The sequence below is a fragment of the Manduca sexta genome, chromosome 17 (genome assembly GCF_014839805.1).
Source record: "Manduca sexta isolate Smith_Timp_Sample1 chromosome 17, JHU_Msex_v1.0, whole genome shotgun sequence".
In the NCBI taxonomy this organism is placed as follows: Eukaryota; Metazoa; Arthropoda; class Insecta; order Lepidoptera; family Sphingidae; genus Manduca; species Manduca sexta.
The window spans coordinates 7,940,366-7,967,517 of record NC_051131.1 but is presented as its reverse complement, the minus strand read 5'-3'; the positions used below and the strand labels follow the sequence as shown (position 1 = coordinate 7,967,517).

The 27,152-nt window shown below is 33.1% G+C and overlaps 1 protein-coding gene across 1 annotated transcript; it reads left to right on the top strand.

Moving 5' to 3' along the window:
• The first annotated feature begins 1,520 nt into the window (after nucleotides 1-1,520).
• Nucleotides 1,521-21,107, top strand: LOC115443187 (cyclin-dependent kinase 11A). Its single transcript, XM_030168498.2, is given in 13 exon segments — nucleotides 1,521-1,799; nucleotides 2,257-2,412; nucleotides 5,129-5,898; nucleotides 5,989-6,210; nucleotides 6,286-6,493; nucleotides 7,042-7,210; nucleotides 7,523-7,705; nucleotides 17,917-18,061; nucleotides 18,394-18,515; nucleotides 18,605-18,829; nucleotides 19,209-19,376; nucleotides 19,378-19,428; nucleotides 19,519-21,107. Coding segments are annotated over 13 exon segments (2,703 nt in total). The 5' UTR covers nucleotides 1,521-1,719; the 3' UTR covers nucleotides 19,723-21,107.
• The last annotated feature ends 6,045 nt before the right edge of the window (nucleotides 21,108-27,152 follow it).

Genomic DNA, 27,152 nt, shown 5'->3' with positions numbered 1-27,152 from the left:
GCTGACCATAAATCTTACACTGATATAAATTATGATTGAATTTAGAATATTAAAAATAAAACGTCCACAATTTTTAATAATTCCCTTTATTTAATTACAAAGTACACAATATTATTACATGAATTTCTTATGTATAAATTGTATAATGAATCTCAAAAATTCATTACACTCCAGTTTTCCGTTATTTATTTCCAATTTTATATGGAAATTGAAAAATTTTAGACCTTACAGATATGATCTTTTTCCGTCCAATCAACAATAACTATGATACAATTATTGCAAGGGCAAATTCATAGATTTCGCACGAGCCTTTTTTGATTAGGTTAATACGCATAGAATTGAAAATCTATAATCTAGAGTATTCTCTTCAACGACTACCTGAGTTTGTAAATTTGAATAAAATATACATCACTTTTATGTAATATTTTAAATCATAATATAAATTATCTCTTACCAGTGTGGATCAAGTGGAAATTTAGCCATAAATATGTTTGACTTTGGGTACTTTTGTATGCCACAAACCTCAATTTTTTTATACACATTAATTCTTTTCCCCATTCTCGCACACAAAATAAATAAACTACACAAATATAAACAGAATTAGAGTCAATATCTCGGAATAATAAGAGTCACTATCTCGTAACACACACTACACAAATTCCTTCAAGAAGAAATATACACGAAACGGAGAAGCAGGCTCAACTCAACGTATTCGGCATAAAACTTAACTTATTATTGAACAAAATCGCAATTATACAATTTTTTGCAAATAAACTCCTACACTAACAAATCTACCGTCAATAATGGCGGCAAATTATCAACTATCATGGTAGCCAACATACTTTCTAATTTTTTTGGTTTATTATATTGGTACAAGATGTTACGCTGAAACGTTACCTTTTGTCAACCAAAACTAAACTCTATATAATGACATTAAGATATATAATCATTCATCATTACACAAAATGTTCTAAGTGTCCACCCCCTGAGAGGCGGCACTTAGTATGTCCACCCCCTGAGAGGCGGCACTTAGTATACTGATTTTGAGCTTGTGCACACATATATCAGTCAGCTTCGGTAAGACTTTGTACCAACGTCTCGGAAAAAAATAACGCAAGGCTGCCAACTTACTATAAATTTGTTACTCTCTAGGAAAGTTTCTTATTTGATCCTTATATGATATCGATAAAATTGCTGATCATAAATTTTACACAGGTATAAATTATAAATTAATTTGGAATAATAAAAGTAAAACGTTCAAAATTTTATATAATTTCCTTTATTTACCAATTTATTATTACAAAATACACAATAGTGTTAGGCGAATTTCTTATGCATAAATTGTATACAGTGTTTAGTTCTCTTAATGAAACAATCATTACAACCCAATTTTCTGTTATTTATTCCCAATATTATATAGAAATTGAACAGCAAGATATTTGATACATTGATTACATGATATTTTTTCTATACAATCGATAATTATTAAGGTCATTTATCTGCCAAGTAGCAACATTGTCTTAGAGTTGCTTGGTAATAGCTAAACAAAATGGCGTCCCATTTTTCGTTTTCCTGTGTTTCGTATGAGTATTGACTTGTTAGAACATTTTTATAATTCATGTGTATTAAATCCCCGTTTATGTCATTTGTGCTTAAGATCTATAAAATTGGTACGTATAATAGGCGTGAGGCAAATAATAGCATATAAAGTGGGTTTTTATGATGAGTAACTATGAAGATGATCAAAGCGAGGATGGCGAGTTAGCTCGTAGTCCTGTACAAGACGAGATGGATTTTAGGTACGTACTTCTTTGCTTAACCCATACTTGTATCTGCTAATTCCTTTTTGTCTGCGAAAGTAACTTGCAGGCATGGTTGAGTCATAATGTACATGTTTGTACCACGGGAAAACACATGCATTACCAGGCTTGATTTTAACAATTCCGTATCAATTTAACGATTATTCGGTTTTGTAATTTTTTATGGTAATATAATTTTTGTGACTATCAAATATTTGCCTTCAGTTTGTTTGTAACGTGTCTATTTGCGTAGAGATATTCTCACATTATGACTTGATGATACAGTACAAAGTATGATAAAATTACAAAGTTTGAGATATTTGCTGCTGTGATTGTAAGTATGTATAAAAATTGGGATGTAAGTAGTCTTGTTTTTTCTTTATTTAACATAACAGTTTTACGCCTAATCTTGGCATTATGTAGTTTCCAATTTACATGGTATAATGTTTTGTTGTAGCCTATCTGATGAAGATCGGGATAATGCTGACTCTCTTGTGATAAAGCCACCACAAGCAGTTATTAGGACCTCACATAGAGAGAAACGTGGACACAAGAGAGCAGGCAAAGACAGATATAAAGATAATAGTAGGAAAGATAAGAAACATCTCTTTAGGTAAGTTCTTATACTTATATTTTTTATAAACTGTTGATCCAAAATAGCAAATCGCAGACCAATGAAAGGTACATTATATAAAGAAGGCAAAACTTTTGTGTACAAATAGTTTTTTTGTGAGGAGTTCCTGTAATATTTGCATTATATTAAAAAGATGGATGTGGAATATTTAAAACAAAGTGATTGGAAAGGGATTCTATACTTATGTGCAAGTTGAAACAATTTATTTATTGAGCGTGGTGTATATTTGTTGTCTGAAATAAGCCAGCACCATTAAGGCAGTAAAGTCAAAATGTGCATACATTCAGTAATTTGCAAATGATATAGTAGTTTTAGTTTATCTTAATTTCTAAGTTTTACTAAATTATTCTTAGAATAGGCACCCTAAACCTAAAATAATATTAGTAATGAACCAATTATTACTATTTTTACAAATACTGATTGTAATATTTGACAAATATAAATCCAGATTTTTCTAATTGCACTTTGAATAAAGATGGGGTAATACAAATAAAATATTTTATGTCATATAAATAGTCCCAATTAATTTAATAATCAATATTCAGGTGAATAATTATTAAAAAAATATTATTTAAATCGTTGAATTATGGTGTTCACCCTTTGGCAAGTATTGCCAAATATTAGCAACAGTACTTTTAAACTTCATCCTAAATTCTTAAGTAGACTGGTATTATGTTATTTATTATAGTTAAAGGAATAAATATTGTGGTAGTTAGGTAGGGGAGAGTGTGAACTTGAAGGCGTATCTTTTATTAGTAGTCTATTGGGTTAAGATAAATATTTTTCAGGTTTTACTGAAAATTCCACTTTTGAGGTTAAAGTGAAAGTTTTTTTTAGCGACATATTTTTGTTCTTAATCTCAACCATATTATATGAACTATTTAGTTATACAGTATAATCCGTTTATTATGACTCTGCCTATATTGACCAACCTCTTATTATGACGTAATTACACTACGAAGTTTGGTTTTCATATAAGATTCTTTATAAAAAAGTCGAATATAATGACTTCCCTTACAGTGACAGGGCGCTTATTGTGACCCCTTTTAATAAATTATGTCCGGTTATAATGACCGACATGATTCTTTACCGGTAATGTTCCTTGATTCCCGACGACGTTCGGCACGTGGCTCGTTTTTGTTTTGAATCTCAGTGAGTAATTGACATAGCGATGTCTTCTATACACAATAGTATTAGAGACTGTTTTACAATAAAATAAAACAAAAGCAGACAAAAATTACAGATTACTTACATTAAAAATACAACTTTTATGTACATACATAGGTATGTACTTATTACGTGCATTTTTATTTTATAAGTTACTATATTTCTCTATTAAAGTACTTAAATACATGCATACTATTTACATATTTTTTTTTTCACAAAACGCTTTGTATGACGTCCGCTTATTATGACGTGTTTGTCAATTCCCTTCGATGTCATTATAAACGGATTCGACTGTATTTATAGTATGATGTATATTTGTGGCAGCACTAACAAATATCTATTCACTTTTTAACTGTGTCTATTGTCTTTGGTGTATTTTACAGGTCTGAACAAAGACATTATCCCACAAGGTACTATTTGTTTAAATTTTGATTTACCTTCCCTGAAAATGGTGATTGCAAATATAATATAATCATTGGTATTACAACTAAGTTAGTCATGTGAATTGATACAAGAGTTTCTTAATTAATGATTTTTAAAACAATATGCAGTTGGGCTATCGAAATTTACCCTAAATTGTGTGAAAGATATAGTAATGTTAGGTGCATTTCATAAAAAATACATTATTTCCAGTTAATTATTATTATAGTTTGTAAAAAATATTAAAGTCATCTTGTGCTCTTATATTTTAAATGAGATTGTATGTGAAAACTTTTGGATGTTTGTTAGAATTAAATGCCATAGCCACTGAATGGATTTGGATGAATTTAGGGATATAGAGAGACCATGTCAGGAATTAACATAAATGTTACATTTTAAACAGGTAATTTGCTCCCACAGGAAATTGTTTGAATTTTTAAGTAGATTGCACTAGAGTTTTACAGGTGGCTATTGGTTGCTTTGGTAATTTAGGGGAGTTTTTATGAGGAGGAAAGTTTTTATGTGGATTAAGCCGTGTGCAATACCTAGTGTTATATAAAGTTGTGCCTGTGTCCTAAAGTTTGTCATATGAGCAATTAGTATCTGGTATAACTACCTTGCCAATTTGCATCTTTGTTTATCTAATCTAAATAGATAATATTTCCATTGCCCAATCTCGGGATTGAAGCTGTTGGTTTTAAACTAGTAGTTACCAGTTGTAGAGTATAGTCTTCAATAACCTAAATATCAATCAAATATGTTTGTCACAACAAAATAAATGATCCATGGTGGGTCATTAGACTAAGTGAAAAGGATATTTATATTTTCTGCCTCCAATATCATTTGCAATTACATATTATAATTATACAACTGTTATTAGTTATCAACTATGGGTTTTAGTAGTTAATTGTGGCTATGGGTACCTAAAATACTTGTATGGATTTTTTTATTATGACCTGACATATTATACTATCATTTATATTTATTAGCTTGGTTAGGCATTATAATATATATATACTTATTATACATCTAATAATTATGTGCTTTAAGGTCTGTCATCCTTCTGACATTGGGAATGTTATAGATGAATGAAACATTTTTTCAACAGGGAACGTGATAAGTCTGAAAAATTAAAAAGAGAGGTTGGTAAAAATTCTGACCGTGATGACATGCCCAAAGATTACTATAGAGAAAAGCAATATTATAGAGATAAAGAAATGTATAGAGAAAAAGAAGCTTTCAGAGATAAGGAGTCATACAGAGATAAAGAAGTATACAGAGATAAAGACACCTATAGAGAAAAGGAGGTTTACAGAGAGAGTAAAGAAGCATATAGAGAAAAGGATATACGAGAAAAAGAAATATACAGAGAACGAGAAATGCGGGAGAAAGATATTTATAAAGAAAAAGAAGCTTGCAGGGAAAAGGATCCATACAGAGAGCGAGAGCATTATAGGGAAAGGGAATTGTATAGAGATAATAATCCTACCTTTAGAGAGACTATAAGAGCAAGAGAAACATACAGAGATAAAGATATGCAAAGAGATGTATACTTAAGCAGAGAGAGACAATACAAGTATACAGATACAGAACGTAAGCGTCCTGAAACTGACAGGATAGAATCTAGATTGAGATTGTTGGCTGAAGAAAGTAATCACAGCAGTCACAACAATGAAAAAGAAAATAGAGACAGATCATCAGGTGATAAAGAATTGGAAGATTTAAGATCTAGATTGCTCAGTAAAAGAATTTCAAAGGAACTACAAACCCAAGAATCTAGAAAGAATCCTGATTATGGAGATAAAGAATCAAAGTCCGACCGTCATTCTTCATTGGACAAGCATCAACAAGAGAGAAGAAAGAGACTTATTGAAGCAGGTAATAAACTAAATATATTGTATCATACATACATAATCTGCAATCAATTACTTCTATATCTTTGTTAAAAACATTATTCTGTTTTTGTAGAGCGTGAAATGGAAAAAAGAAAACATGAATCAAGGACAGAGTTAGAAGCGCGACGAGAAGAGCGCCGACGCCGAGGAAAGAAACGTTCCGTTTCACCAACTGAGACTACAAATAAGAAAACCAAAACTGAACAGTCACCTAATTATGGTGATTCTGTGGTCACTGTTTCTGATGCCAGTGACGTAGAAATGAAGAGTGATTCACATTCAGAACCAGAAGATGGTTGGTGGTAACTCCTTAATTTGTTTTTACTATTCTTTTTTGGCCAGTTATTAATAAAAAATATATTTTTTGTAGGTGAACACTCTAACACTGAATCTGAAGAGGAAAGTTCTACTACTGATTCAGATTCTGCTGCAGAGTCTAAATCAGAAGAAGAAGATAATCATAAAGATGAGCAAAAATTAGACAAAGAACTTGAGAAAGATAGAAGTATAGAGAAACCAAGACCACAATCAAAATCACCAACTCCTAAATCAGGTCTCAGGACACCATCATCTCATAGGTGAGTTCTCTTTATTATTTCACAACCCTTTGCTCGTGGCTTCAACCGTGTAAAGACTTTTTTGATATATTAGCGCGTTCAAACAAACAAAATCTTCGACTTTATAGTGTCATACAGATTTCTAACATTTAATGAACTTACACAAAAGTGATCGCGCCCAATTTGGTTTAATTATACAATTTCTATTATTAAACATCAAAGGACTATATATATATTTGGACATTTATTAATCAGTTCTAAATTAACCAGTGAATGGAATAAAATTTAAGATGCGTAATATACAAAACCTTGCAGTTGAAGTTGCAGTAAAGACAACAATATGATCTAAATCTCATGAGTTTTGTCAATGTAGCTTAATATTTAAAATCGCATTTAATTTCATTATTATTTATAATTTAATTAAAAGCGAAATTACCTTAATGCCTGGAATGTCGAAGTTCAGTTTTCCTTATTAGGATGTGGAAGTTTCTAATGTGAAACAGCCCTTATAGTTGTAAATTTATTTTTATATGTCCAATATTGAAAGTGTGTTTTTTTTTTGTTTTTAGATCACATTCCAGATCGAAGAGTAGAAGCCGATCGCATTCGTTTTCTCCGCCTCCCCCAGGCGAGAACGGTAAAACTATAGAAGAAGAAATGCCTAAAGAAGATGACGAGAAGTCCAGATTGCGAGAAGAAGCAATAAATGCTCTCCCTCCTTATTACCCAGCACTGCAGGTAAGAATCCTTCTTAATATGTAAATATTTTTAATAATCACAATTTCTTTGATTAGGACGACAATTGTTCGAAGAAAATTTGTAAACACGACATTTCTGCATTTGACAATAACCACTATGCTATGCTGGCCATCTATGGTAATGATTTTAGTAAAATGTCAATGGAGTTATTTAAATTTGATTATGTTTATTGATTTATGTTCTGGTCCTTTTAAATAATTTAATTGAGAAATGTATCAGGTAATTGTTTTGTCAATTTTACAGCAACTGTTTGGTTATAGTATTTATGTGTGATTTTATAATATTTTATAGGGGTGTCGATCAGTTGAAGAATTTCAATGTCTGAATAGAATAGAGGAAGGCACATATGGAGTTGTTTACAGAGCCCGCGACAAAACAACAGACGAGATTGTTGCTTTAAAACGGTTAAAAATGGAAAAAGAAAAGGAGGGATTTCCAATCACGTCATTGAGGGAAATCAATACATTACTTAAGGTAGGATCACAATCCGTCCTATATTTATTATAAGCTCACTTAAGCCATCACAATGCATCACTGCTCACTATTTAAAGGTATTTCAAAATGTTATGTTGTTTAATTTAAAATAACACACACAGCTTGGTGGAGTCACGAGCTGTGAAGCACTCGATGGCTCATGTGTTGAATTCATGTAATTAATGCCATGTATTTTATTCCTACAGGCCCGGCACCTCTTACCTGCAAGAGGGTTGTGCTAGAGGTGTGGCCCAATTGCAAGGGTTAACAACTTCGATACACGGGCGGGCCTAAGTATCTTATAAGGAATTTATTCCAGGGGATGAATCCTCCAATGATTTCTCCTATCGCGTACAAATCACGAGTACGATCCAAAGTAAATTTCTTAAAGAACATTTTGAATATGAACATTGAAGGTAATCACATAGCGATACAACAGTACCTAAAAGTTAAGAATGTGGCTGACTTGGAATATGTCATCACAAATAAGGTAAAATGTTCTCATATCTACAATAGTAGTGAACTTTGTTTTGTATATTGAATTTTATGACCATCGCCTCACTTATTATAATGTACGTTTTTTTTGTTTTTATTGGATTTTCGATGAATTTAACATAAAATGTGTTTTAAAGACTATTAAATCCGTTTCTTTCATTGCAGCCATCGACCATTTTCCGTATACTTATTCTTAGAGTAGATTTTTTTACTTATGAGAGTTCGGCCAGAGTGACGTGGTGTTGCTGACGCATGATAGGTGCGGTGCAATCATAAATATCACGAATGGTCGTGCGTGAACTTTATGTACGCTTTAAAACGTTCATATTGTATTTTTATAACAACGCTCGTCACTTTGTTCGCCTACTAATCAATAATACATGATACTCATTTATTAGGTCCATTTCACTACACAGACGAAAACATAATAATGTTTTATTTTCTTAGCTAGCGAATCTACAATAAAAACCGTATTTGATTTAAAGAAATTATATAAACAATGTTATACGATAAAATGATAAGAAATGTGCAAGTCCTGTCAGAAGTTACAGCGTTAGGCTCTGTAGAATAACGCCAACGTATCTGAGCATTTCGGCTGCTCCATTTATCACCCTTTATCACAAGTTAAAAGCATTTCTCTTAAACATTCACTCTAACGTCTTTAAAGAGAGATCATAAAATTTCAATATTTGCATAAAATGTTCTTGGTACCCTTAAACCATAACGACGCTGTTTATCTTTATAAAAAATATTCTGCTCTCGTGGATAAACAGTTATTTCATTATTGACACTGGCGCGTTCATTTGTGCTACCCTTCATATTTCTCTATTACGTGTTTATTAAGTTTGGATTGTGAGTTTAAATTTGATATTTAAGAGTTTTCTTGTGAGAAAACTCCCTAAATTGGATTTCCCTCATGTTTAAGTTTTAACCGGCTACGATAATTTTATTGACATTCTCATTTTATAAACTAAATAGGTTTTTCATTATGTATTATTACGGGCCATTCTCGCACCAGCCGTGCCATATTAGGCTATAATTATGAAACTTAATGGGTCACCGAGCGGCCTCGCCTTGACCACGGCCAGCGAACATTAAACAAATAGGTGCCTTTAACGCACTGGCTCAGAATTTTATTCTTTTACGTATTTATCGACGTCGATTAATATCCGAGTAAAGTGTCTATCAGTGTTGCGTAACTGTTACGTAATACCAAGATTTTAAAGTTATTCTTAAAACCTCAATGTGGGTTGCATGTTCTTCACTATACTGTTCGTTTCACACACGCAACTACTGTAAATAATAAAAAGTCAAAGATTTTTATTTTACGAATACTTGTCATAAGTCCGATTGGAACTTTAGTTGCATGTACCATTTATTGCAAGTTCGATATTGTAATTCGCAGATAGTAAAATATATAGTTTTTGTTTCGTAATTACCTTTACTTTATATACCATACAATAAATTGGAGTTAGTCAATGTTAACCAATAGAATTGTCTATGATTCACGTCATGTCCATGTTTTATATTATTCTGTGGCTTAATTACACCCTGAGTATATAAAATATTGACTTTAACCATTGATTTAAATTTAAATATGAACAATGAAATGAAAAACTAGAACGTCTAACCGTGAAGAAGAATGTCAAAAAAATTTAGAAGCGTTAAGTAACCAACAGCAAGGCGTTATTAGGTCTTCAATCACAAAATAATTAAACCCTAATATGACACCCTAAACGAATGTGATGAGCTATGCCCGTTTTTGACGATCTGTGCACATTAATTTGATTTCCTGACTACGATCATACATCAAATATTTTACTTTACTTCGAGTTATAATGGTTTTAGAGATAGACTTATTACCAATTAGGTTATCAATTGAATCGCGTTGAAAGCTATAGTGGGAACTTAGAAAAACATTAGTGTATTTTTTTTACGAATGAAAAGTATAACTAGTTATATCGTTAGTCTAGTAGTAGAGCTTCTTCTAGTTTAGTTTATTCCATTAAGTACCTGTTTCACAATGTTCATGTATATGTTATTTGTCAGTATATTAGACAGCCAATTGCGATATTACCATTTATTTCGGAGTATAATTGACAGTGTGACTTTTGTATTTGGTCGCCTTATAATATATTCGAGTTGTGGAACATGCCTTTAGTTTATCATAGTGGAAGCTATTATACCACCAGTCAACTGTACTTGTTGACAATTACTAATGTATGTATTCGCTGACTGATATATTTACCACTTGATAATTAGTTGCGCGTAACATTTCTTTAGCTATAAAAACGTCCTCTTTTAGATCTCTTCTCGACGCCATATCATATAATGGTGAATAGCGAACCTGAATAAATGCACTTCAATGCGGAGGTGTTTAACGACATGCGCACACGCATCTTCGATTCTTGGTCTGTAGACGTACTTAAAAGTGAATTTAAAAAAAAATACAAAAAAACTGAGTTGATTTTAAACTTGTTACTGTTCCGATACTTATTATTTATTTCTAACTTTTCAACAACATTTTTCTTTTAGTGGCTTTTATTCAGTACATATTAGCATGTAGCAGTAACTTATTTTTGTCATTAGTTTTGATAAATTGTAATGACTCTTTTGATTGTAGACATTTCTCTGGTTGCAGGTAATCTAATTAGGATGTTACTAACCTGTTCATGATTATATCTTAGTTTTTATAGTGCGTGGAATGACATTTAAAAAATTCATCGCTTTATCATTTACATTTTTAGGAAATTGCATCAAAAATTTTATATTGATAAAAGTACCAGTTTTATTATAATAATATGATGATGATGGTCATAAAATTTAGAAAATAAGCAATTAATAATCTTTACATTTTTACAGATTTCCTGAGAACTGTTGTATCGCTATTTAATTATTTTTAATGTGGACTTCGATGTTCGTATTTGAATTTCTTGATTGCTTATTCCTTGTGCGACTGGTTACGAACCCTCCTTGCTGTTTAAAATAATCTATTTTTGTGGCGTTTGATTTTTAAATCATAAGAGCTCTTCCAGCTCAATCTGAAAACAAGAAGAGTTTAATATTTGAGAAGAAACACGTCGGTTATATGAAACAGCATGATTTGTGGTATAGCACGTAGGTTTGCGGACAGAGCTATTCGTATTAATGCGGACTGTAACGTGGACTGATTCAGTACAATGGTGCAGTTGATCGATACGTGAAATGCGTGCCAGAGGAGCCGCCCCGCGTCGTGTGCTCTTTACTCGCAACGGCTCGGCGCGGCTCGTCGATATTGAAGACGTGCTATATAGATTCTGGCACTTGCGTTATTATGGCTTGCGATATACTGGCGGTATAACGGATATAGTTATTCAGTATGCGTTGTCACGTGTAATTGTATTGCACCATTAAATAAATGTTGAATTAATATGTTTACAGTCTGAAATCAAACATAGTGAATGTAGGCAAATTCGACGACAATTAATTCTATCCATCATTTGAGACGATTAATATTGGCTAGGATATAAAGTTATTAACTCAAGAGTTTCCTTATTTTGCTGTTTTCTATATTCATTATAATGCTTTTCAGACTGTATTTTCGTTTAAATGTTCTACGAGTTTTGTAGAACAATATAATATTCAGAATACTGAATCATGCCTTATTTGCAAGGTTCGCATTAATAGAAAACAATATGCACGAGTTTTTCGATAAATACCTGTACATTGTTAGCTTACCTTTTTAATTTAATGTTATGATATGGGTTATTTATTCACACTATAGATTCAGTATATATAAACCGTAAACAATTTAAAAATTCTGTGCAGAGTGAGTCGATGTCTATTTGGACCACTGGGAGTTGAAGCCTTCTTTCTTCTTCACAAAATATAACATTACAGATTTCGTACAGAAATTAATGGCAAATTTATTGTTGATGAATGAAATATGGCTTTTATATAGATACCTCCCGGCATGGAATATTTAATTTGAAGAGTACTACACCAAGTTAAACAATACCCGTACACGATACTGTGTGGATATTGTTGAACTTTTATGTAATAGTGTGAGAATTGATCTCACAGAAAACTTGGACTAAAGTTTCGATTTGTCTTATATTTTAAAAGATACTTATCATGTTGGCAATGTTAAAACTTTTTAGTCCAGGCTGCCAATATTTCGTTATTCTTATCCAAGCAGTACCGACAAATATACTGATGTATGTACTGCTTAGATATTAAAAAATATTTTAACGTTTAAATTTTAACAGCTGTACATCCATGTCGAGTTCTGAAGTTTATGAAAATGATAAATGGCTTTTCGAAAAATTTGTGTCATTTTACATGCTGCCAACTGAGAACAATTAATTCTCAATTATAAAAATACGTGTATTGTATTATATTTTGAAGATATTCATGTTATTATTTTGCAATTATATTCAATCTTGCTTGCTGTAGGAATCACAAATAATTGATTATGACGGGGCATGATACAGCCAAATACCGTCATATCACTATTAACACTTTAGTGTATGTAATGTTAACTAGGCTGAAATGCACTAAGTTGGTATTATTATAAACAATTAACGTGTTAGACAAATAATAAAGAGGGCAGAATTTTGTGATGGGGCAGCAAGGATTTAACAATTTACCTTAACTGCTGTAGCTACAAGAAAACCTTCTTAGGTGATAGTGGCATCAATTTTTGTGACATTAAGATTTGCATTCACAGATTTTGAAAATAATTTACGCAAAAAGTTTTTTTGAGCCAATGGGATCCTGTTACTCATAAAAATAAACTATGAGACCATTAGATGTTTATGTCAGAAGTTGCAAAAAAAAATCTCACCATATATTTTGTTCGAAATGCGACTAATTTGCTTTTAAACATAACAAAACTTTGTATCAGGGTGAATTAATCTGAAAATAGCAGTAGAAATGCATTCAAAAACTTAAAAATGCATAAAATCTTATTTTTGTGTATGTTAAAAATTTCACATGGATTCTAAGTTACCTACCGTCTGTGCAAAGAGTGAAATTTATTAAAAACGCTAAAATTGTTATTAGTGAAATTTTCAGTTTCTAAATACGTCTCTATTCGTTTAGTAGATTTACCGAAATCGAATACAAAATATTGTTATATTTGAAAGCGCATTTCGTACCAAATGTATGGAGAAAGTTTTTTTTTTATTTCTGAGTTAAAAAGTTGAGTAGTCCTCTAATGACCCCGTAGATTGTATAAACAATAAGATCAATTGGTATAACATATATTGTCCATTCTCTCAGTTGCTATTTTTTTTTTTCAAAATCGGTGAATGCAGGTTTTATTGTTTTGAAAAATCATGGAGTCTCCTACAAAAGTTTTCTTGTAGTTACAGCGGTTAAAGTAGCTGCCCTTGCCGCCCCGCTCAAAAACCCACCCTATATAGAATATTCTGTTTTTTATAACACGTGACTGGCTTTTTATTAACAGTGTAGTGATATTTACACCTGTTGTGTTCTTAAACAAGCAACGTCAGTACGGTTCCAAATGCCAAACGTGTTAATAAAAAAAAAAACCGTCAAGCGCGCACAAGCACACGCATACGAATTATAATGAGCGTTTCGAGTTAAAGGCTTGCCGCAAAAACACTGTTTTGTTAAACCGACGGAAACATACCTACAGTGTTGGCAGCATGCACGTTGCGCCCATTTTAACACATGAGGCGAGTGCTGCCGCGCTGGCGTTCGGGAAAAGGCTGCTCTAGTGTAGCAAAGGGATTAGTCGCAATAGTCGATAATTGAATACTCATTAATTCAATTAACGTGTCAATTGCGAAATAAACCTAACTTCACCGACATAATAAGTCTTCAGAAAGAAATAACTATATTTTTTCTCTGTTTAGTATATTGTATGACTAAAATCCCGAACGTACACAACCAAGCGACCCGGTTAATCCGTTCAAGAAAGTTAAAACATATTATTCTGCCAATGTGCCATAAGCGAAGGTAAAACTGAATGGATGTTACAAACCTATAATCGTATGGAGTTTGGATATCAGGTATGATTAGTATATTGAATGACTGTAATCAACCTGACATTTGCCAAACGCTTTCCAAGTAATTTTTCTTCACCAAGGAGATATCTAAGCCCTTTAATGAACTGCATAATTTATATTTTAGCTTCAGATTTAATCGAATTATACAAAGGAATATCTTATTCTGTGCGTATTTAAAAAAAATCGTATTACATGTTATTTTGTATAAGCCAATAAGTAGGCCAATTGCAATTGTTTTCCTTGTAAAAAAATAATATCCTGTATAAATGATGTAAAGCTCTCTTACATATCAAATGAAATAGATTTTAATATAAGAAATAATAATTCTTACAATGTATATAAAAAAAAAATGATATCGAAACTAAAAAAAAATGTTTTGATGAATATTTTCATGTTGTCAAGTTGTAACTATTGTTATTATAAGGATGCTACTTATAGCAGTTTTATATTACCTGATACATGAAAAACTATTTAGCTTACCTACACTACGGTACATTTGCAGAAAAAATGTTGGCCTTGTTTAAATAGCATAGGGCCGATGTTTACCCACTATAAACATTAGATTTTATTAGAAAAATGGTATATTGATCCCATAAGCATTTTTAAGACATAATTTTGAATATTTTTATTGTATAACGTGTTGTTTAATAAGTTTTAAAGTTGGATAATAATATATGAATATTAATTAACTTTACTTAAAACGTCTGGTTCTCTCTCTTGGCGCTGTCTAATGGCTGAAAGAAGTCGAAAAGCCTTTATGTGTATTCTAAATGTGAAACTTTAATCTAAACGCTTTTAATGCTAAACTAGACTATGTGTTGAGGTATCTTAAAGTTTTTGTCTTAATTTATCATAAAACTATTCTCAGACAGTACTGTGTGTTCTATCAATATCACACGTTTCATTTGAAAATGAATAAGTGTTTAGTGTTATTTATTCTAGGAAAAATCGGTCAATCTCTTATCAACACTAGTGTTATCGTGTTTACTGAATCAAAACGTACTTAAACTGAAATAAATTATCGCTCGAGTAGTACTTGTATGTTATGGAAAAAGCTAGAACTTTCGCTAACATTGCATACAAAATGTTTGGTTTAATTGTATTTTCTTGATGAGTAGTAACTTTAATACAATGATTTGCACAGAGTATGATTTGCACTGACTAGATTTGTGTGCAACATAAGTATTTTAAAGTATTCTTTTATGAGATACTCATATTAGAGGGACTTCAGTTAATTAATATGAAATTAAGATTGCAAAAAGCCAAATTAAATTTAAATAATTGGCGACATCATAATTTATTTTCTTATGGTCAATACAAGATTACAGTAATTACTAAAAGTAGCCTACTATGTGCTACATATAATAATTACAGTGTGAATTATGCCTATGTAAGAAGTTGCCAATACTCTATATTATGATGTAATGAGAAAACGAACGGCCTAAAAAGATATTCGTGCTCATATAAAAAATCCCTTTGATTTATACAACCTACATCTATTTTCTATTTAATAAAATTCTCAATACTGACTCACTGGCAAAAAAAGTAAAAAAATAATTTATGAATGGCATAATGTAAATGTTTCACATTTAGAATAAATTACTTAAACTCCAAAAGAACTTGTACATTTGGAACAATAGCCGTGTTTTTCATCGGAATTGCGGTTATTTGAGTTACGATGAGGGTGTACAATAATGAGCCGTTTACGATACTAAGCGTGTGATGTTAGACACCGCCCTACATCTGTAAATACCTCACGCGTTTCCATAAAAATTGTGTCGTATTGGAAATCTGAATGAGCTCTTGCTATACTCACCGGTCCGAAATATTGATTCGGTGCGGTGCGTACAACATGAACCTATTTGCCCACTCTCATTGTAACCTAACATTAACTCGAGTCCGAAAGAGAATGCGGTCCGATGCTCGGTGAATAATAAAACGGCAGTCACCAAGCACTGGAGTGGCGTGATTAAACTTATAATGAATGTGATTAAATGAAGGAACTAATACCGTATAAAGTTTTTACTCGGTTTAGGTACAATCTGGCTATTAATAAATAAATGCAGTATTAAAATATAATAACAAATTAATTAATTTTTCGTTAGTTACGTAGTTAAACTTGGCAGTTTACCACCACCCAGAATACGTGTAGTAACGTTACTACACGTATTCTGTGTGGCAGTTTTATCCATACATTGTGCCTAAAGGTCAAGTTGACAGTACTTACTGCAAAACGCCACTGTTTTGACCAACAGGGCAATGCAAAAGCCGTTAACCAAACGTACAAGAAACAAAGCTGCCATATTTATCCAGGCAGATTATTGAATACAATTAAAATAACATTCATTATGGTTCTCATCACTGTGTCCTTGATATTATTGTTTGAAGTAATGTTATATGGACATTTTGTCAACAATTCTGTATGATTTGTAAATGTGTAAAGAAATATTTTCTTATTTATGTCTTGTTATTAACTTTCAAATACGAATGAGTAATTGATCCGACTTATTGTATTTGCATTAGTTTGTAAGGACACCATGTAATTGACAATGAGCTATTTGTCTGTGTATTTTGTGATGCAATTTTTTTATTTTATTTTACATATTGTCGAATCTTAATGTATTACGATTGATAACCGACGATACATTACTGAATTTTATTTTACAGGGTTACAAAATTGCAGTATATTTTTTTTTAAATTGCTCAAATATATAACATTTATTTACGTACTTAAAGATAATCTACCTGCATTCTGGGTAATTGTACTTGATTGTGAATATTAGTTTCATGTTAAGGCATTGTGTTAATTAATGTTTGTTAGCATTATCTTTATAATGTTCGGACCTGCTCCTGTCTTTTACTTGTCCTTACATTAAAAATATTTCGGAATCTTATCTTTCGTAAGAGTCTTTAAAGGCAGTATAATAAGACAAATGTGTCCATATAATCTTACATACAAACTAAGGATTAGTTAATTTTATGCATGCACTGTATTTCAATGCATTATTCGGAATGAGAGAGATATTCGTATAGATATGAGATGGTATTGATACAGTGCCATATTTAGGCCAAGATAGTTTCATTATTATCTATACACATTTATATGACAAAAAATAATTTCGTTAATAAATATGTAACTTTTTTTATTCTTCATTATTCAGTAATTAATTTAGGTTTGTCAAATTAATTTTATCAATTTCATGATCGTATGATAAAAACAACATAAAGTAAACTTTTAAAACTACTGAGTTTTGTTCAGATTAAAATGGTTTTTTGATTTGCACGATATTGTTTTAAATTTGAGTTTATTATCTATGGAATTAGATTCATAATTATTATGATTATTAAATAAGATAAATATTACAATTCCTCTATTTGGGACTATTCTTAACGAATGTAATCGGGGCATTTGTTTATAATGTTCAAGATGCATTGGGATACAGATTTCTTAGTAAATAAAATGTTATTATGTTTGTGTACGTACAATAATAACGTAATTAACCACCGGATAAAACTGAATGAAGAAAATAACGACAGCTTCGTATTTCCGAGACAGATGAAGCAGATATATAAGTTTATGGTTGTGGTTTTACATCACTCGTAATATTACAATATAACGTTGGCGACATAAGAGAACCAAGGTGCAGAGGCTCGCCCGTCGTTCTGTACTAACAAGTCGCACATTCTATTTTCTTGTTACAGGGCCAGCACCCGAATATTGTCACCGTCCGCGAAATCGTCGTGGGGTCCAACATGGACAAGATATTTATCGTGATGGACTACGTTGAACACGATTTGAAAAGTCTAATGGAAACAATGCGAGGGAAAAAACAAGTCTTTCTACCAGGTAAAATTATTTTTTACAATTTGCAATTCTGCTGGTATAATTTTTGTGCATGTGCGGTTTCCTTTGATGTTTGTAAGTTGTAACAAGGTCAAAAAGGCGCCTACACGTTTAACCAGCGTATGCGTCGTCGATACATCTGGTTTAGCGCGGTAGGTAGTCAGAATATCGATATCGAATAAAATTAAGCTATTTTCTGCTTATTTGTGAATACTCCGAAATAAGTTAATGCTTCTTAGGCGTATCCGTAATCTTTACTCGAAATTGAAAGGTTATCTTTTACTTAAAGGTTTATAATTGATTATTTAGGCTTATACTATGAATTGTTATTTTAGGTGAAGTGAAATGTTTAATGACACAATTGCTGAAGGCCGTACATCACCTCCATGATAACTGGATATTGCATAGAGATTTAAAAACAAGCAACCTTTTACTGTCGCACAAAGGAGTTTTAAAAGTAAGATTTACTCTTTACTCTTGTTTAATACTATCCTTGTAGTATGTTGTTAAATTTATTTTATATTTTTATTACTTTTCTCCTTCCAGGTTGGAGATTTCGGATTAGCAAGGGAGTACGGGTCTCCACTTCGCCAATACACCCCTATTGTAGTAACTCTGTGGTACCGCGCGCCGGAACTGTTACTGTGCTGTAAAGAATATTCCACTCCTATTGATATATGGAGTGTAGGCTGCATATTTGCGGAATTTATCACAATGAATCCTCTATTCCCTGGAAAGTCTGAAGTGGATCAATTAAATAGAATATTTAAGGTGAGCTCGAAAAATTATTCACTTTTTATTTCCTATCTTTTACATACACACAGCATACTCATTGTTTTAAAATAACATTTCATTATATTTTGTTCCATAATTAATATAAGACGAGGTTTGAATAACATAATATCTATTTTCATATTTTGACTAAAATCCTTTTAAAAATGTTTGATTTACAGGATGGTGTTCAAAGAACACTTTTTAAAGCCTAATATTATTATCACATTCATGATCTCGTCACCCATATCTATACTTGATTGTTGATGTAAAATTTTCCCTGTTGTACAAGTGATTTGATAATTTAGAATAGACATTATGATTTCACTATACATCACAATATTTATATGACATGTTTAATCATGTATTTTGTATGCAGGACATGGGCACCCCCTCGGAGTTGATTTGGCCCGGGTACAACGAGCTGCCGGCGGTACAGAAGATGACATTCGCCGATCATCCAGCGGGCGGTCTGCGGCAAAGGATAGGTTCTGACTTACTATCAGAGACCGGACTGTCCCTTTTGCAAGGTTTTCTTACGTACAATCCCTGCCAGAAGATTAACCGCCGACGCGGCGTTAGAGCACGCATATTTTAAGGTAAAGTTCATAATAATCAGACAACATTTTTAGCTATATTGTGGTGTAAGTCAGTGCTTGAATAAATATTCCATAATGTTGCACCTATAGGAGCATCCAGTGGCGATAGACCCGGCAATGTTCCCGACGTGGCCCGCTAAGTCGGAGGGGAACCGTCGCACGCACAGCCCGCGGCCGCCGGCCGGCGGCGCGGCGTACGCGCAGTACGCGCGCGCGGACTCGGACGAGGCGCTCGGCTTCCACGTGCACCAGCGCTCGCTCAACGTCGCGCCTGGCTTCTCGCTGAAGTTCTAGCCGCTAGCGATAAAAACACCTCTATAAATAAATATTTTTGTATCACTATTTGATAGTTTGATATAAGTAATCGATATACATATTTGTAGTTTACCGACATTAATATAGGCTTAATAATAGTCGGCTATGAATACCTATTACTCAAGGGCATGTTACTAATTTTAATGATGACTTTTAGTGGGTGTAGTTTCCATTGTTCATAATGTATTATGCAAGCATAAACGTGGAAAATTGTTAAATTGTTCCATTTTTATTATTTACGATTTGTCTGATCCAATTTTTTTGAAATAATTTTGAACATGATAAACAAAAGCTTGTAATGATTCAGTGTGTTAACTCAAAGGTGTTTATGTGTATTTTATAAATTTTATTCAGTTTATACTTTGAATTTCAATTTGTTCCGGCTAGCGGACCTTGTATGAGAAACCGTCTATAGCAATCGCAAGACGTGAACAGTAATGGGTACATGTAGCACGGTATGTTCAGGGAGAACCATTATTATTGCCTATGTTATTGTAAAGAATGCCTGTTATCATAATACTTTCGAAGTGCAAATCTTATTTTAGGAAACTTCAAACAAAAATTGGATTACCAACCGATGTATTCAAGTTTTTAACCTTTTCAATTTTATTAACTGTATAACCGTTTTCTCGACATAAGGAAAGACTACAATGAGATTAGTAGGAAAAAGGGTGGTCTATCAATTCCTTCGAAATTCGAGCTACTTGCAAGTAAAAAGAACTGCTGGATTTTATGCTCACGAGTTTATACAAGAAACACACTACTTAGATCACAAATGTGTGTTTGTTTTATACAACATTAATTGTAACACCTTTTTTACCAAAATGTTTCAATTTATTGTGCACAATCAGTGAACAAAATTTCAAATGGAAACGAAAAATTAGGCACCAAGTCAAGAGTTTCATGTGTTGAGAGAATATGAAGGTGTATGTATTAGTAAATATCAAAATTTTTATCTGTAATTATTGTAGAGAACTGACATCTAACTTCATCATTACAGGTATATTGTATTGGCTTGCATTGATATGCCAATAAGGGATATCTGGGTTACTTCTTTAATTTAAACCTGTAGACCTATCAACAATTATTATTATATTTATAAAGACCATACTGTGCGTAGAAATTAACATTGGTAATAATTGAGCTCGATTTTATTTTAACTAATTGGGACTAACGTTTTGTGACACAAACTCTTGACTTTTTTGCCTTCACTAAATATATTGCCGTTATTACATAGGTATTTGTAACCAATTTATTTATAATAAAATAAAATGTAAATAAATTCTTATTATAGCGGTGAACTTAAATGAGGGTTTACATTAGTTTAGTAATAATGATACAGTAATTATATGTTTTGAAAACGATAGATTGTTTTATTGTAACATCTTCAGTCTACTTTGACATTATGCTAAAGCTCTCATAGGAAGTGATAAAATATACATAAAGTATTAAGTAAGCAGAGTTTTAGAATTATAACTACCTACCTGCCCCCGTCCCTTGTCGGCAAAAGTAAACAGCTCCCTCTCCCCTCATCTACTTACGCAAGCGTAGGTACAGTGTTTGACAGGTCCGTTCGTATTTCTTTATTATTGTGTGTTCAGTAATAAAAATTTAATATTTGCTGATGAAATTACCTCAGACCTCATGTCCCCCACGTCACCAAAAATAATTAAAGCATTAATTCAAGCAATACTTTAATGGCTCGAATAATAGCAGGTGAAAAGTATTTTTTTAATGTGGTATTATTTTATTAATATGGATTAAATATTTAGTAGCTTCGGTGTTTTGGAATTTCGCAGTGCTCTACTTCGTCGACGCCTCTATCATCAGTTCAACGGCCGGCTTCCGTCATACCTTTGGGTAGCGCTAGTAATGCATTTATCAAATCCGCGTTCCGTTTCCAAGCCCTGAACTTTGTATTGACTAGGGCATTTGTTTCAATATAAAACTGATCACCATGCGTATTTTCTTTATATGCTTTCATTATTGAATGTATTTGACGTATAAGCTGAAAAAACAGTTAAATTACAAGATTATAATATTTTATGTAGTAAATTACTTTCGCAATTGTATTTTGCCTTACTTTAGAGTTTAGGCACAACTCACGGCGCATTTAAGATTTGGATATCAATATTCGAGTTTATATTTCAAGGAAATTTATAATTGTTAATTAGTCATTTAGACTAATTCCTTATCACATCATGAATTAAAAATAATATCATAGAACTAGTAAAACACTTAGCTCCCTAGCGTCATCGCTTACCCCTCCAAGGAAACATGTGTGACAAGTTTTTGTGCAATGTAAATACGTCACAATGTTTTATAAAAATTTCAAGAATATTAATTGTATTAGCCGGTAATCGAAAAATCGAAATCAATCCACTATTTAGATTAATAAACCTATCAGTATTATATTAACATCATTTTGACAAAGTACTATTAAGTACATGTGTGAAACTCATTAGCTTAATAACTGTGGTGTAATTATTTGTATTATCTAATCTACGTTGATCCCTCTCTTGCAGGTGATTACCCGCATAAAGGTTTACCGACGAGGAACGACGCGCATCCTTTTATCTTTTACCGCTAATTATATCTACCGACATACATTTTTATTCTCTGGAATTAAATGTCAATGGTTTACATGGATTATGGATAGTCGGCTGTGTAATCTGCGAGTGTTCATTCGATTACAGAGCTTAGACAAATTTTATGGCAACTGTGACCCACAAATATTTGTTTCAGGTTTCGATATGGTTGAACTGTAGGTTTTTTGTAGTTACTGACACCACGATACGAAACTTGGTTTCTTATGTGATCACACTATACTTAATGTTTTTTTTATTTATATTTATTAACGAAAACAGTTTAATCAAATCAAATAAATTGCGCATTCAAATATGGCTTCGCGCCATACCCATATGGGTGGATGTGATGTCGACATGGCGGGATGAGATTGTAGTGGGAGTGTGAGGCGGTGTTCCCGCACATCACGTCTCGCGTGGAAGGGCTGAGATAATAGCATCCCGATAAATATCCCCCTAAATTTAAGGAAAAACCTCTTGGTTGACCTTGCGCCTTGTCCAGAAAGAACATTACAGAATAACGCCATGCCGCGCGATTGCTCGCTAACGAGGATCACCACGGCCAGCTAAGTGTGGCAATTTCTGTGCGACGCGACGTGTCCCAAACATTGTGGTAGTAATTCGCAGTAAGATATTACGCAACGGAAGTCAGAACTTAAAACTTTCTTTAGTAAGATGGAAGCGCAATCCTGTGAAAAATGAATGGGCAAAGTAGTTACATAATATTGGAAGAAATTCGTCGATTTACATAATAGATTCAGATTTTTAGATTGAAGAATAGATCATAATATCACTGGAATTTATCAAATGTCATTTCTTGTATCTACCTATATTCACGACATTAGTGAATGAAAGTTACTTACTACTATCTTATTTCGTTTAAATTTCTGTACATCTATATACATGAACATTTAAACAATTAGTATGGCAACGGTGAATGGAGTAGTTTTAAGAAATTTGGATCTAATGGGTAATTTCTAAAAGTACTAATGCGACTCATGTTAACGGCCTCTTTATCAAATAAACGCTATGTATTTATATAGGTACCTATTTATTAACATGAATATAACTCGTTCGTGAGAAAGTGATACAAAGGGGAGGTCACGACCCTCGATATTGAGAAATACGACGCAAAGAGAGAACAGGAATACATGCATCGTATTAAGCTGCAAAAAAACAACTTGGGCAGTTAACTATTTTTATTACTCTCATTTTAAATTAGCGATCGGGAATACTATACAAACCGTAACAGTCACGGACAATTCAGATAGCCTCGAAGAATATTTACTTACCTCTTCATTAGTGAGATATAATATGTCTGGCTCCACGTTGCTTTCGTAATCTTCCTCGATGGTACTAATAATGGAAACTTGGGTTAAAAGAACCACGGAAATTAGCAGTGCAGCGAAGCTTTGTATACTGACCATTCTGAAACTTTAAAAAAGCTAACATTAACATGTGGTTTTTTTAAAATAATAATCCCACACTCGCGCCTTTTATCCGCGAAGGGGTGAACAGAGTTGCAAATTGTGCATTCATTTTCCGATGTGTGTATTCCGTCCCATGATGTGATAGGGAGAGAACCTATCGCCGTATCGGGCACAAATTCCGGCCTGATACTAACTGAAAAAGCCCAATATCTGAACGACCCGGGAATCGAACCCGAGGACTCCTCAGCACTACGGTCCGTACCGTAATACAATTACGCCACCGAGGCAGTTACTACGCACAGACATTATAAAACGAAGTTACCGATGCGTCAGTTTGTTTGTCTGTCTGAACGCGGTTAACTCCAACACTCCGATTCGATTTCGATGAAACTTGTTACGGAGATATATTTTTCATCCTAGGAAAATATATATAGGCATTTTTATCCCGAAAAAAATCTTTCACACGTGCGAAGTGGAGAGCTAAAGTTAGTTATATACTTGACCTTCTTAATTATTTACCTAGTTATTAGTCTTCCTGTGTGGAAACCGGTTTACTCCAAAATATGTCCTGTTTTAAAATTTTATAAGGCAGTACCAAATTTCGTAAATGGTCTAAAAAAACAGGGATGAATAGAGTTAAATATGAGGCTCTACGAAACTTGTACACATATTGAAAGTTAAGTCAAATGTTAAAAAAATAGCTTTAGGCGAGCGAAGTTCAAATAAAAGACATAGTTCGAAAGAGTATTTGTAGAATAAAATGAACCGTACTAGCATTCGAACCTAAGTTTTAGGGAAACAAAAGTTTTACGAACATAAATCTTACATAAATGAAGTCGGTTAAAAATAGACCAAATCGATAAATAGAACGGCGGGATGACCCATAATAGATTGAATATATATTAAAGATAAGTATATAGATTCTCCAAGAAACTTACCTACGTATATTGTGAATTTTTCTTTGAATAATAAAATTACATAATATCTAATATTATAACATCGTAATACAGACTGCCTCAGGGGCGTAGTTGTTCGAAGCCCGGGTCCGGCAAAGTGATATTTGGGTTATCTGCTCAGCATCTCAGGCTGGAGTCTGGAATTAGTGCCCAATATGGCGATAGGCTCGCCCCCAATCACATCATGGGACGGAACATACTTGGCGAAAAATGGGTGCTCTGGTTACGCCTCTGCATAGCCCTTCGGGGATAAATACGTGATGTGTGTGTAATATCGTAATATAAGCATAAGCCTTTAGTCTCGACCTTTTTTTTTGCAAATCGGACCCCCAGTCAACTTCGGGGAAAACCTGCGAATGGGATACTGGAATCCCCCGGTTTAGCGACTGCAGCAGCCTGGAGGAAAGTTGGTAGCGGATATCTGCTTGAGGGAAGTGTCGGGGAAGGAAAAGGAACCTTTTTAGGATGGGCGGAGGGGAGAAGGCCAGGAAATGTTCGCGAGCCCTCATGGGCCTCAATGTGTAGTTACAACCATGAGGTTATACACACTGGACTGTGTGCCTAGGTCCACGGCAAATTTCTCTTCGTGCACGAGTGTGCATTCAGTGTGAAGGCCAAGCGCACAAGAATTGCCTTGAGGGGTAGTCTCGAAGGGTTAGGTAGAGCCGTAGCGGTGCCTAGTACATAACACTTTTTGACCTAAAATCATATCCTTCACATACGCGAATATACGCTTACATACGTAAATATCCTATGGTGTCGAGGCAATCGCCTGTAACAGACATAAATTTGAGATCCTCAGCAAAAGTGGAGTTCTGTTCGTCTTGTTATTTATATGAATTATACTGCTCGTCTTAGAAATAAAAAAAAAACTCACGGTTCATAACCCAAACTTTTACTGTTACTAGTGTAGAGGCGAATAAGGGGAAAATATATGTAAAATCCTACAGTTCTCTTAGATATCGTAATTTCGTTACGTATGTTAACACTTTACTACAATTCTCGGATTTTAAAATCGATGAAGTTCTCGTTCCTCAAGTCACGCAATAAAATATTTTTTTATTGTTTCGAAGAACATTTACGATAATCTATCCTAAAACTTCAAAAGGGGAAGTAGGTAAGTTCAGTGAGGTCGTATTTATGCACTGTTATAAGTACTACAGCCCATTCCTTCAGAGATGCAAGCACAACGAATCGGTTTGTTACATAAGTATCTACATATACTGTGAGTGTATTTTATTTAACTAAGTAGCTAGGTACCTAATAAAAATATACTAACCCATGATTATTGTGTCCATTTATCTAAATATAATATTTGTGAAGTAACACAATGTAATTTTCTGGGTATAATTATGTAATTCACAATAAGATTTTTAGAAATTAACAAGGATATAAATTAATGAAAATGTTGCTTAGTATGTACTACTTACTGTAAAAGCTCACTGTTTAATATTTTTATCTAAACAAAATGTTTGTTTTCACTGTGTACTGTTTTTATTAAAATGTTTCTTTTTGATTGAAAGAATATTTTATATTATGATTGATGATACACGTTTCAGCATTACTGTCCGTTCAAAACGGTATTTTTTAATTCACTCCAACTAGAAAAGTTCAAATAATAGAACAGGTTCCTATATTAATTTATTTGAAGTGCGGATCCAAAATCACAAGCACATAGTTCGTGTTACGTGTTGATTGGAGGATATTTTATTTACCGTGTATCCGACCACTTCGGCGGAAACTGATGGTTGAATGTGTAATTGTGAGGACAGTCTGCTATGGAAACTTAGTGGGTGGACGAGGCGAATAACGGTTGGGGGTGAGTGGTAGCCATTTTTCCTCACGGGGAGTGCGTTCAGGCGGAAGAGTGCGTCGGCCCACGGAGCTGTGCGCGAGACAGCTGCGACCCGCTACCCTGCAGATCGTCGACAGCGTATTTGACAACTCGCTAAGTTACGTCATATTTTTATTTCTATTAAATTTATTTAGTCCATTGAAATGTTACATTTTTTAGGCCTTACCTTGCGGTTTTTAGAGGACGCAATTTTATTTTTTTGAAGTGTAGGGGGTCAGCTAAAACCAAGTTTGTGGGGTCGCCACCCTTGTCCCACGGCCGCCATCTTGAAAATAGAGGTTGAATTGGTTTTTACGATGTATCTCTCAACGTCATCAGAACGTGTGTTTATAAGGTTCATAATACTTTTTTTTGTACTCTCATTAATACCCAAATACCCAAGGGACCATTAGGGAACAAAAGATCTGCCTGCTATTATTATTATTATTTCTAACCTCTCTTATTGTAAGAATAGCTGATAATATTGTGTTGAAGTTGTCGTTCAACTTATATCTTTTAGTTGTGCTACATATTTCTGTACGTGCGGATGTATTTTATTCTGTTTTTAATTGTGAAGACGATTTCGAATGATTTTAGACACGAT